The 10,505-nt window shown below is 37.1% G+C and overlaps 1 protein-coding gene across 1 annotated transcript; it reads left to right on the top strand.

Annotated features, from left to right (window-relative positions):
- The first annotated feature begins 9,125 nt into the window (after positions 1–9,125).
- LOC110707191 lies at positions 9,126–9,964 on the top strand. Its single transcript, XM_021885197.1, has 2 exons — positions 9,126–9,885; positions 9,927–9,964. Exons 1-2 carry the CDS (start codon positions 9,126–9,128, stop codon positions 9,962–9,964), a joined length of 798 nt encoding a protein of 265 aa, XP_021740889.1.
- The last annotated feature ends 541 nt before the right edge of the window (positions 9,965–10,505 follow it).

Here is a 10,505-nt window from a genome sequence, read left to right as displayed (position 1 = left end):
GTGAAATCGTTTTACAACAAACTCCGAGAGGAAACCTTATGAAGTGTTTATGAAAGGAGCTATCAATCTATATGAGATATATTTTGATTATGGATGAAAATACCCTATATTCCAACCATTATTCAAGGGATATACTTTTAAGATGAGCTACAATACTAAACAAAACTACATACGTTAAATCAAAATGTAGCAAAGGCTTCATATGTGATATGAATAAGAAATGTTCTTATATAGTCTTTCTACAAAGCAAAGAATTAAAGTTGTATTAAATCGTTTGACGCATGTTTGATTCCTATATAGAGCACGGGGTACTACTACACAAGTCATCCTTAGCACAAAATGTTTGTTGCTCAAGTAGATTCCCTTCTGGAAATGATGTTATTTCCAAAAGGTCAAGTGGGAGTAGTGTAAATCTCGAAAGAGTTTCGAAAAAAGCAACAAACAAACATGGTTCAAACCATGGTTAGTTCACCCCATGCTAATGTGCCTCTTCAAGAAGGCAAGTAGAAGTACACGAATCTTGAAAGAGTTCGAGAGCCTTGAAACAGTTCAAGAAAAGTTAGTTTGAGAATCTTGAAGAAATTCGAGAAGTACTCGAATAAAAGCAACAGTATGAGCATGATCACCTCATGTTATAAATGACAACGCGTGGTCTAATTAAGTGTAATGGGAATAATAACCATATGTCGAAGGTAGCACATTCCAAGTGCACACCCTCTATTGTCGTTTCTCATTGAAAAGTAAATAAACTTGTTGTATAAGTTTCAATTGTTGCATAAAGACCCACAATGATAGCTAGTATATCTAAAACTTAGCCAAAGAAATATGATTTCATATTGACTAAGAATTCAAAAATATTGATTTTGGAACATAATGATTATGCAAGTAATAAAGATCATTTGACAGGTTATAACTCCAAGTGGTTTAAAAACCATATAAATCTGAAATAGATTCTAAATCTGTAAGCAAGTGTATGACACTTGATTAATTTGTCTAATTGGGTAAGACCCATTATAAGAAAAACAAACAAGAAAGAAAAATGTTTTCTAAGCAAAGCAAAGACTTTTGATAAAGGATTTAACTAATTCATAGTATGACTATGATAAAACCTTTACATTAGTCATATTGCCAAGATCTATTAAAAATATTTTAGTGATTTCTACCTTATGAGATTTGGTAGATGGATTTCAAAACGTTTTCTTGAAATGGTTCATGAAAGAAGATTTGTATATGATACAATCAAAATGCATTTTGTATGAAAAACCTTTTAAAGGTTGATGAGTACATTTGGGAATCAAGATCTATAAAGATAGGTCTCGAAGGATGTTTGAGCTTGGTTAAGAAACTTATATTGATAAGATTCTTATGAGGTTCAACATTATAATGAAAGAAGTTTCAATCCCATGTAACATGGCACATTACTTAAACAAGATTCAATGCTTTGAGAAAGGTTGATGAAATTAAGGGTTTAAGTGACGCTCCTTATGCATTATGCAAAGGATGTATCATGCGTATCATGGATTATACTTGTATATTTGATTCACATGTTCTAAAGAACATGTGGTGATAGATTTCAATCGAAATCCAATACAATTTAGAAGTTCCTAGATTCCTTGTGGAAGGATAAAGGAAGACTCTCAGTGTATAAAGATGAATATTATTATAAAATATAGAAGTTGCAAGATTCATGTTTATGAGAATGTCTCATGAATTGTATCAACCAAACTATTTCTATAGCCTAAAGACATAAAGGGCTCATTTGAAATTAACATGATGGTGGATGGTTTTGATTGTGTGCTAGGGAGTCACAATTGCAAAATCATCAGTCATGTTTCCCTATGTTTATCAATTGAAACAAAGTTTCAATCTTATTAATCATGGTTTAGTATTAAATAAAATGTCCAAAGTAATTATGAATTGATGGGATCATCAAATATGTGATTTAGTGAATGGAACCCTACAGGTGAACTAAATTCATAAATTATTTAAGTTGCTTGTTCGAAATCATTAAATTGAACATAAATGATTTCAATGAATGGACTAGCATGTAAGATTGATTGGATAGCGTAGTTTCATGGGCTATAGGGGCATAGAGATGCTCGGTCAATCACATGGGTATGCATGAATGATACATAATCGAACTATTGACCTACTTTGAAGTTTAAGTATAGAACTTCCAGAGATATTAGTGGATTCCTCTGACATGAGAGGAACACTGATTTCATTCAATGATTGATTTAACTGTGGTACACCCAAACGTCATTCCGTAAAAGGGGACTATAAAAGGTGTTTTCTGGTTACTTCAAAAGTTGAATGGGAGTTTTGGTTGCCACAAGATTGAATAGTCTACCTATTTAATTAGGAATGTATTATGACCCCTTGAAGAGAGAGAATTTAGAAAACGCATGACCGTGCTCAAATGGATTACAAGTAATCATTTGTTTTTGTAATTCTACTCAGTTTTAAAGAAAATATTTGTAGATTAATATGACTTCAACATGAGATGCAATCATATTATAAAATCGACACATATTGACTTAAGGAATTTGAATATTGCACACTTGTCTTAGACAAGTGGGAGATTAAAGGATTTATGTTTTCGTCAAGTGCAATTACTAGATATATCATCAATCATTATTATGGAAATAATTAGTTCATTCTTTTGGGTCGTCATTATTGTCTGTTGCTAGATATGATAAATGATCTTTGGGCTAGTCAAATAGTCCAAAGCCCAATAGAATGGATCCTATAAGGACACACACAAGGGTTATGGATTGAACAAAGTATGAAGCCCATTCATGAGGTAATGACAAGCCACATAAGAAGTAGGGTTAGAGTAGTTTGGATTGGATTAGGAGTTTATTCTTCACATGGACTCTAATTATATATGAGATATATAAATAGATGCCTTGCCTAGGTTAAGCAGATAAGTCCTAATTAACCTAAGTAGTAAAGTGTGAAGCAAGCAACCAAACACTCTCCTCCCCTCTCTCACACGCCTCTCTCTCTCCCCCCTTGTTTGTACAGTACGGACTACCGGCGCAAGGTGGTTGCACGGTGATGGTGGTGGTGGTTCGTGGCTTGTTCGTTTCCACTCTTCTCTGTAGAAGGTAGATCGAAGCGTTCGTTCTCAACTAACTAGCATTAGTGGAGGTTCAATTCTAGCCCGTGGACCAAGTAGAGGAATTACTTTTGGGGTTCTTGTTCTCCTAATTGTTCTTGCTCGATCACTCGTGGAATCACGCTTCAAAGGTATAATTGTGTGTTTTCTTTACGTGTTGTGCATAAATCCAGTTTTAAGTGCTTATGAATATGATTCATGCAATTCCGCTTATAGTACCTATAATCCTACAACAACTAGCTATATATCGCGCTTCACAACGATAAACCGTCCGACCGAACAAAAGACACCCTAGTAGGAAAATATGTAAAGTAGGGCCATATTAACCTTTTAGGGGAAGGTATAACAAAGATGGCAGTGGTTAATCGCCGCTATTGTGGTCGCGCTGTTGAAGACGAAGGGCGGTAGACTGTGGTGGGGTCGATTTGGTAGGAGCGGCGGGGTTGAATATGCCGTGGTGGGGTCGATCTGGTAGGAGTGCGTGGTTGTGCGATGGGGTCGATCTGGTTGGAGCAGTGATTGTGCGATCTAAAGGAAGAAGGAGATTGAGTTTGTAGAGGAAAGAGAAGGAAATATTTTTGGGGTTCGTTGCATATGGTGAACGGCGGTGAAGAAGAGCCCAAGTTCAGATTCAAAGCAACCTCGTTGATTATGGTGAACAAAGTTCAAATTTAGAGCAACCTCGTTGAATATGGTGAACAAAGTTCCAAAAAAAAGAAAAGAAAAAGAAAAATAAGTGGTTGTGGCCATGGTGAACAGTGAAGAAGATTGGGTTTGTAGAGGAAAGAGAAGGAAGTGTTTTTGGGTATGTACTCTTAACGGCACAAATAACACTGTCAAAAGCAATATAAGTAAAAAGCCAAAATTCTCCTTACTAAACCTCTTGAAAAGACAGCGCTATCGAGGTTATAAACTTGTATTTTCTCTTATTATTATTATTATTGTTGTTGTTATTACTATTATATATTATATATTATTATTTTTATTTTTATTTTTATTATTACTATTATATTTATTATTACAAATTAATAGACATTTGACACTTATAATTATCCCTTAAGAGATCTAAATTCCAATACAAGTATTTAACTCCCCTAAACTAATGTCATCACTTCTGAATTGCTCCTGAATAATTTTAGATGTATTTGCATCGTTCTTGACGGAGCTCCATTTATGTATAGTCGCGAAAGTGATAAAACTTGATTGGTCATCAAGACCGACAAATTTACAAGATGAATCTTTTAAATCTGCACCCCTATACCAACCGACCCGCAATCACTACTAGAATACATGAAAATTTCCGTCGAAAACATCCTGTTTCCCGTCGGAACCGGTTGTCGGAAAGCCTTTTGTATGTAAATTGACCTTTTTCGACGGAATTCGGGTGTTGGAAGAAATTTTCAGGGCCGGAAAAGTCCGTCGAAAAATCAAACCAAAAAAATAAAAAATAAAAACCCTGCACCGTCACCACATACCCAGATCCACCACCTCAACATCCCAGATCCACCACCACCCACCACCACGACGACGTCAAACCCTCACTGCCCAAACCCCTCTTGACCCAAAAAAGCCCTCCTAACCCTAGAAACCCACCCTAACCTGCATCCCAACCCACGATCCTAACCCGCATCCCAACCCACTTTCCTAACTCGTATCTCCACCTCGCCTCCCCCACAAACCAGATCTACCAACCCCTTCCCACCACCACCACAACAACCCACCACTATAGCCCGTATCTCCACCTCGCCAACCCCCAAAAGTCGTACTCCAACGGCCACCACCCACCACCACCATAAATAGCCAAAAAAATCCGAAAAAACAACAAATAAATTAAATCAAAATTAAAAAAAAAAAGAGATACATACCTTGATTCCACCGCACAAAACCTCGAAATTGGGTTTACGAGGCCAAATTCGACCATGAAAACTCTAGATCTAAGGTTTTCATGGTCGAATTTGACCTGAAAACCTTCATTTTAACCATGAAACTTCGAATTTCTCTCGCCAATTTAAGCTTTCTAGGCTCCGGCCATGAAAACTCTCTCTTACTTCTTCTCTTTCAATGAATTTCAGATTCTGATATCTTCATCCCATTTTTTTTAAAATTAAATGTCAAGGGGAGAAGAGAAAGAAAGGGAGGAAGAAGAACAAAAAAGGAGGGCGGAGGAGAGAGAAGGAGGGAGAAGAAGGTTGTAACTCTTATGAGAGGAAGGAGAAAGAGTTGGGCTGAGGAGAGAGAAAGACAAGGGGAAAGAGAACAGGAGAGTGAAAGAGGGGGGAAAGAAAAACGGCAGAAAGAGAAAGGGTAGGGTTTAACCGTTTAAAGGGTTTAATTTTTTTTTTTAAAAAAAAAATTTCATGGAATATTCCGTCGGAATTTTACAACGGACGTAAAATCCATCGGAAACTTAAATTTCCGATGGAATATTCCGTCGGAAAGTATATAATTTCCGACGGAATTAAAATCCGTTGGAAATTTCGTTTTTTCCGACGGATTTTCGTGTCCATCGAAAATCAGCCTATTTCTTGTAGTGAATTCCACAAAGATGCAAGACAAATCTTCCAAATTTGTATCCCTTTACGTACACACGAAAAACAAACAGACAAACCATATTATAAATCCCACCATCAGGGAACCAACTAAACGATATATGGAGGGATTGACTATGATCACCATACCGTTGGTGATCTTTATTGGCTAAAAACAATAAATTAAAGAAGAATTTGGGGCTTACCACCGATAAAATCGATGGCAGCCCCTAAGTTTTGCTATGGTGGCTAGGTTTGAAGAGAGAGAACAAAGAATTTTTTAGGGGGTTTTTTTTTATCATTCCGTTGGTGAACATACTACCTTTAATTATTTAGTTGATATGTTTTGACTTGTATTATTCATACCATTTTCTTTGACTGTGTTTTGTGATTTATACTTAATGAAGAATATAGTCATGTGAGATCTTATAAGATTTGTTACGATATATATTTAATTGGTTTAACAATCCCGACTTTGACCTATTTATTTTTAAATATCCCAACTTTCGATTATTCTGGAATAATCCCACTTTATGGTGTGTTTTCTTCTATCAATCCCAAACCAGTCAATAAAAGTCAACTATACCAGGTAATGTGACACATGTCATGCTGTAATTGGTTTAAAAAAAACCCCACCTCCTCTCCCTTCCTCCCACCGGCTGCCTCCCCACCCCCTACCCTTCCCCCACTGGAACCACCAGGAACACCGACACCCTTCCCCCAGCCCCGAAACCTCCTCATCCCCTTTCCACGTGTAAAATACTTCACAATTAACCTTCAGGTGGCGGTGATACAATGTCGTATGGAACAACAATGTCATCAGTATGAGTTTTGATTATGCTCCAATCAACATGCTGAGCTTCTCCACTTCAAAATATTCCAATTACATGCATGATTTAACACTATCAAATCTCGCGAAAACACAATCAACCAAATAATTCAACAAATTAATTTTCATATATTTTGAAAAAAGGTGCGTACCTAAGGTAACGAACTTCAACAGAGTTTAATTTGTTATTGTGATTAGAGTTCAATTCGTCTAATTGCCGTTACGAGCTTCAATACAATAGTAATAGTGGAAATTTTGAGGTTTTGCGGTCCATTCTTTGGTCGATAATGTCAGAGCTTTAAGAAAGGCATAGGACAAGGCAAATTCCAACTTCGAACAAGTAGTATATTCGCGTTTTACAGGGTGGGGTCGGGGAAGGGAAGGAAGGATTTTGGTGGTGGATGATAAATGGGCCTAGGCCACACCCGCCACGAGTGTGTACTTTATACGATCAAGAAGGTTTCACCTTAAAATCATATGACAATGAGGGGAGTAGCCCCTTAACCTTATAAAGTGGACACGATTTTCTTATTTATTCAATGTGGGATATACTTTCCAACATTTTACACTCTTTTAATGTGGGACAATACTTTCACTCACATGCGGATTTGCTCATGGGCTCAACGTGGAGGGGTGGTCGGCGTTTCCCGGTGATTCCGGTGGGAGAAGGGGAGGGGGTGGAAGTGCAGCCGATGGGGGAAGGGTGTAATACCCGAATTTTTATGTATTTTTTATTAATTATTTATCATTTATAATATATGTTTTAAGGGTCAAATTTTTTAATCATGGGATTTTAAATTAATAAGTTTTACTTTTGGGTCAAAGGTTGTATAATGGTTTAACTCGACCGAAGGGCCGTATGTAAAATAATTTACATACGCCATTTAAATGTAGTCCATATTCATTTATCAAGCCAAACCATCTTATTTTTATATTTGGATCAACTATTTCATCACTCAAGCCCTTAATTTTTATAAGCCCAAAATATTTACCGCTTTTATGGTTTTAAAATTCATAAATCAAAACATGGAGGTTGTGTACATCATCCAACACGATGAGATTGGTAGCTCATCTTGTAGGAAACTAGTCATGGCTTTCTAACATGATTTCAAAAATTTATATACTTTTCTTTTTATTTGCAACATAGCCTTTGGAAATACTTTTTTAGAAGTTCATTAAAATAATTTTAACACCAAAAATAGAAAAGGGTTAATGTATTACTCCATCCGTTTCGTAATAATCGCAGTAGTAGGGATGTCACAAAATTTTTGGAAAATTATAGGATGGAGGACCATAGAGAGAATTTTATAATGTAAAGTATGGTTAGTGGATTTAAATTTAATTGTAAATAGGAGAGAAAAATGATAAAAAAAAAATAGTGTAAGGGCTTGTTTAGTTCACCTTATTTTTGCTGATCTGATATGATCTGATCTTGTCTGATTTGATCTGATATGATCTGATCTGGTCTGATTTGATCTGATTGAGCTGAATGTTAGATTTGACCAAACTTTGACCTTAAATATACGATAATCTATACGGAAAAAATATATCAAGTGGGGTCTTGTTAGATTCATAATAATGTGTATTTTATTAATATGTGATTTTCATAATTTTTTTCATTACTAAATTAAAGATATTTAGCGAAAAAAAACTGCACATAAAACGATGATCTTGTTTAGGGTAAAAATGTTGGTTTATTTAGAGTGTTGTAGTGGAGAGATCGCTCCACTTGTTAGCGCGCTTGTGAAAGACAAGCGCGGACCGCTCCAAAAGCGCGACGAAATCGCGCTGAGCTTCTGAAAAATCTGTAAAGTTTAGGAGGCGCGCCCGCGCCTCCGGATGGCGCGCCCGCGCCTTGGTTTGGCGCGACCCGCGCCTAAACCGCGACAAAATCGCGTCAGGTTTCTGGAAAAGTTGGAATTTTGGAAGAACGAGGAGGAGCGCCCGCGCGAGCAAGTGGCGCGCCCGCGCGCAGGGTTGGCGCGCCCGCGCCCCATGGTGGAGCGCCCGCGCTGCTGTGGTGGCGCGCCCGCGCCTTCTCGCTCGCGCCCGCGCCTCCTCGCTCGTCTTCGGTTTTTTACGGTTATTTCCTTTATTACCGTAAAGGGGCCTTGTTTTCTTTTTTTTTTTTGAGACGAACAGAAAAAACCTTCCTCTCTGAAATTGTCCTCTCTACTCCTTTATTGAAGAAACTTGCAATCTCTTCATTAATTCTTCATCTTCTAAGTTTATTGTTTGAGAATTTGATCATCTTTCTACACATCTAAGTGCTTAGTGTGTAGTGTTCGTCTATTGTATCTCAAAGCGTGTTTCTAGTTTAACCCAAGCACCTTTGTGGGGGAGATTAACGCTTTAGGAAAGTGTTCTCACGCCTTAGACGAGTATCAAGAATCGAAGACTCACGTGGTCCATGGTATTCTCATGATCTTGGTTGTTCTTTTGGCTTGGAATGAGGCAAGTATAGTCTTTCATACTTATAGTTTAGATTGATTTTCTGTATTTAGTATTTTCTAAACTTGTTGGTGTTTGGTTGGAAGTGTATTTTGTATTATTCTTCTTTATAATTTTCTGTTTTATCAAATTCTAGGGTTAGAATTTGTTCTAGCACTATATTGATATAACAATCTAAAGCGTTAATTAACACAACATGTCTAGTGTGAAAGATCTTACCACAAACTTTGTCAAACTCAAGAAGTTTGACGGTGTGGAATTTCGACGATGGAAGAAGAAGATGTATTTTCTTCTTACATCGTTGAAGGTTGCCTATGTGATTAGTACTCCTAGGCCATTAGAACATGAGAATGAAACCATGGAGGATGTGCGTGAGAAATCGAAGTGGGATAATGATGACTTTATATGTCGGGGTCACATTCTCAATGGGATGGAGGATGATTTGTTTGATGTATATCAACATGTCGAGTCTGCTAAAGAGCTATGGGAATCGTTAGAAAGCAAGTATATGGCGGAGGATGCTTCTAGCAAGAAATTCCTAGTAAGTAATTTTAATGACTTTAAGTTTGTTGAAGGTAGATTGATTATGGACCAATTTCATGAGATACAACGTATTTATAGTAACTTGAAACAACATGGTATCAATGTTGATGAATTGTTTGTTGTTTCGAGTATTATTGATAAGCTGCCCAATAGTTGGAAAGATGTTAAGCATGACTTAAAACACAAAAAGGAGGACATATATTTGTCCAATTTGGCTACCCATCTTCAAATTGAAGAGGGGATAAGGGCCATGGAGAAGGCTAAGGATGGAAATCCTAGCTCATCCACCATTAATATGGTGGAGGAAGGCAAATCTAGTGCTTCAACTAGTGGTAAGAGGAAGAAGTTCAATTCCTCTAAGGGCATGTCCAAGAAACAAAAGGACAACAACAAGAATGCTTGTTGGGAATGCGGTAAGACTGGACACCGCAAGAAGGACTGCTACATTTTCAAGAAGAAAATGGAGAAATCCAAGGATGGTCAAGCTTTTAAAAGCAAGGACCAACCCACCAAAGGTAATTTATTACATGAGGTTGAATTTAATTCCGGTATGGATTTAAATGCAACGGATCCTAACATTTTTATGGTGTAGGATGATGACTCTTGGTGGATGGATTCGGGGGCTTCAAGGCATGTATGCAAGGTGAAGCATTGGTTCAAAACCTTTCACAAGGTTGGTGATGGAGAAGAGCTCTTTATGGGAAACAACTCTACCATCATGGTCCAAGGAAGAGGACAAGTTGAGCTGATGTTTAGTTCGGGCAATAGTATCATCCTTAGGGATGTATTATATGCTCCTAGTATTTCTAGAAATCTTGTATCAGGCCCAACCCTGAATAGACTTGGATTTAGACTAGTTTTTGAAGCAGATAGATGTATTATAACTAAGGGTAGCACTTTTGTTGGACGTTGTTATTTGTCTCATGGATTGTTTCAACTCTCTTTAAGAGAGAGGTCTGTAATGTTGGATGATGTTTGTTTTAATGTTGGTAATGACAATAGTATGAAGTTATTTTCTTTATGGCATTCTAGA

The sequence above is a fragment of the Chenopodium quinoa genome, unplaced genomic scaffold (genome assembly GCF_001683475.1).
Source record: "Chenopodium quinoa cultivar QQ74 unplaced genomic scaffold, ASM168347v1, whole genome shotgun sequence".
NCBI classification, from domain to species: Eukaryota; Viridiplantae; Streptophyta; class Magnoliopsida; order Caryophyllales; family Amaranthaceae; genus Chenopodium; species Chenopodium quinoa.
The sequence above is the reverse complement of the archived record's forward strand: the minus strand, read 5'-3'. Positions and strand labels throughout refer to the sequence as shown.

What these genes read in the sequence shown, in the direction of transcription:
- LOC110707191 (XM_021885197.1), top strand. Translation starts at nt 9,126, where the DNA reads ATGTCTAGTGTGAAAGATCTTACCACAAACTTTGTCAAACTCAAGAAG. An exon ending in GAATGCTTGTTGGGAATGCG is followed by an intron (nt 9,886 to 9,926) that starts GTAAGACTGGAC and finishes TACATTTTCAAG; the next exon opens with AAGAAAATGGAGAAATCCAA.